Source organism: Myotis brandtii, unplaced genomic scaffold, assembly GCF_000412655.1.
Source record: "Myotis brandtii unplaced genomic scaffold, ASM41265v1 scaffold1234, whole genome shotgun sequence".
Classification (NCBI taxonomy): domain Eukaryota; kingdom Metazoa; phylum Chordata; class Mammalia; order Chiroptera; family Vespertilionidae; genus Myotis; species Myotis brandtii.
This window is the reverse complement of record NW_005354309.1, coordinates 844,678-846,799: the sequence shown is the minus strand read 5'-3', so window position 1 is coordinate 846,799 and position 2,122 is coordinate 844,678. Positions and strand designations below refer to the sequence as shown.

Sequence of the window (2,122 nt, the reverse complement as noted above, 5' to 3'; positions counted from 1 at the left end):
GAGTAAGGACCCTTGGAGAACCACTGCCCCTCATCTGGGCAGCCCCTCCCAGGGGGCCCATAGGCAGAGCCTGGGGCAGGATCCAGCTGATAAGCACATGTGATTCGATTCAGGCCTCTGACCCCAAACCTGGACCCGCCACCCTGAGCCTCACCTCCTAACTCCAGTGCTAGCCCACAGCTCTCCCTCTGCCTTGTTCTTTTTCTTTTTTTTAAGTATATTTTTATTGATTTCCAAGAGGAAAGGAAAGGGAGAGAGAGAAACATCAATGATGAAAGAGAATCATTGATTGGCTGCCTCCTGCACACTCCCCACTGGGGATCGAGCCTACAATCCAGGCATGTGCCCTTGACCAGAATTGAACCTGGGACCCTTCAGTCTGCAGGCCGATGCTCTATCCACTAAGCCAAACCAGCTAGGGCTCTCCCTCTGTCTTTTTGAGCCTCGCTGGGGCCTCCTGGCCCTCCGGGTCAGACCCTCACCCCTCATCCTGTCTCCTGAATACTCCCCTCCTCTCTGACTCTCATCCTGATTTCCAGACCAAGCCATCTCCTAACTCCCTTCTCAACTTACCTTCTTACCATCTTCTCCTGGGGGACCAGGCCGCCCCATATGGCCAAAGTCACCCTAGGGTGGGACCAGAAGGGAGTTCAGTGTGGAAATGTGGGGGGAGAGATTAACACACACACACCCCCACCTCCCCAGGAAAGAAGATGGGACATGAAGGGTGAGGGCTCAGAACCAGGGTTGGAAGTTCTGACACCGGGGGTGGGGAGGGGCTCATGAGTATTGGGAGGGGTTGGGCACGCGGGAGGGACCTCACACACTCACCCTTTGGCCCTGCTCACCAGGCAGCCCTGGAAGGCCATCAAAGCCCCTGTCGCCCTGCACAAAGGGATACCAGCTGAGCCTTGAGTCCTTGACCCTGGCATTTCCTCAGTCCCAGTCCTGGCCCCATCACCCACCTTAGGTCCTGTGTCCCCGGGGAGGCCCCGAGCCCCATCTGCTCCAGAGCGGCCCTGTGGGGGAGTGACATCATCAAGATACCCACTACATTTATTGAGCATCTTCTGCATACAGAGTCCTGAGCTGGGAGCTTCTGTATTAATCGAACCTTCCACATGTATCTCAAACCCACCCATTACTCTTTGCAACCATTGCGCTTTCTCTAGTCCAAGTCACCATCGTCACAACAATTAAGAAGCCTCAGCTTCAGTCTCCAGCAGCTGCCCTGCTGTGTGTTTCTCATGGCACTTAAAACTACCTGGAGAGATCTTGTTCATTATTTCCCGCCTGTGCCAGCCTTCTCTTTTGCACATGCTGTTCCTTCTCCTGGAATGCCCTTCCTCTCCTGTTTGCCTGGTTCTACCCCAGATTTCAGCTCAACCTCATTTTCCCTGCAAGTCCTCCCTGCCTCGGGGACCTGGCCAGACTCCTGTCATACGCTCAGTGGAGCTGCCATCCTTTGTCCTCGACTCTTATCCCACCAATGACACCAACACACCCTGGGAGCAAAAAGCTGAGGCTGGTGTTGGGTGTTGGGTGTTGAGGGATGGGTGAGACATGACCTGAGGACCTAGGAGTCACTCACCATCTTGCCCTGCCGGCCAGGGGGCCCAACAGGTCCCTGAAGGCCTCGGGGACCCTAGAAGAGAAAGAAAAAGAGAATGGGAAGAAAAATAAGAAGCAGGAAGGACTTATTTTAAATCATTCCCGAGGAAGGGTAGTAATTGCAAGAGTACCCCAGCCCCTTTGTCATTCTCCCCAACTAGCACTTTATCCGGTGGCCCTAAGGGAAGACCCTTCCCATGCAGTCCAGGCCCCACCCCCTCCCCCCCACCCCCCGATCTTACCTGTGGCCCCATTTCTCCCATCTCTCCTTTCTGACCTGCATACCCAGGGAGACCCTTGGAAGAAGAGATGGGGTAATGCCATTAGAATAGGTTCCCCCTCTGCATGACGTATCTCCCTTTCACGCAGCCTCTATACTCACCACGGGGCCTGGGCGCCCAGTGAGCCCCACCGGGCCAGGGGGCCCTTTCATGGAGAGCTGGAAAGACAGAGGGCAACAGAGCCTCAGCTCTCCCACGAGACTCCAACACCCCCCCACACCCCACCACAG

General features: G+C 55.6%; 1 protein-coding gene across 1 annotated transcript in view; it reads right to left on the bottom strand.

Moving 5' to 3' along the window:
* Positions 1–2,122, bottom strand: part of COL5A3 (collagen, type V, alpha 3) — a 34,627-nt gene that overhangs the window by 25,130 nt on the left and 7,375 nt on the right. Inside the window, exons 15-20 of the mRNA XM_014533977.1 lie at positions 1,994–2,050; positions 1,854–1,907; positions 1,592–1,645; positions 966–1,019; positions 832–885; positions 574–627 (exon numbers count right to left, since the gene is read on the bottom strand). Coding sequence (XP_014389463.1) covers positions 574–627; positions 832–885; positions 966–1,019; positions 1,592–1,645; positions 1,854–1,907; positions 1,994–2,050 — 327 coding nt within the window. The remainder of the gene's footprint in view (positions 1–573; positions 628–831; positions 886–965; positions 1,020–1,591; positions 1,646–1,853; positions 1,908–1,993; positions 2,051–2,122) is intronic.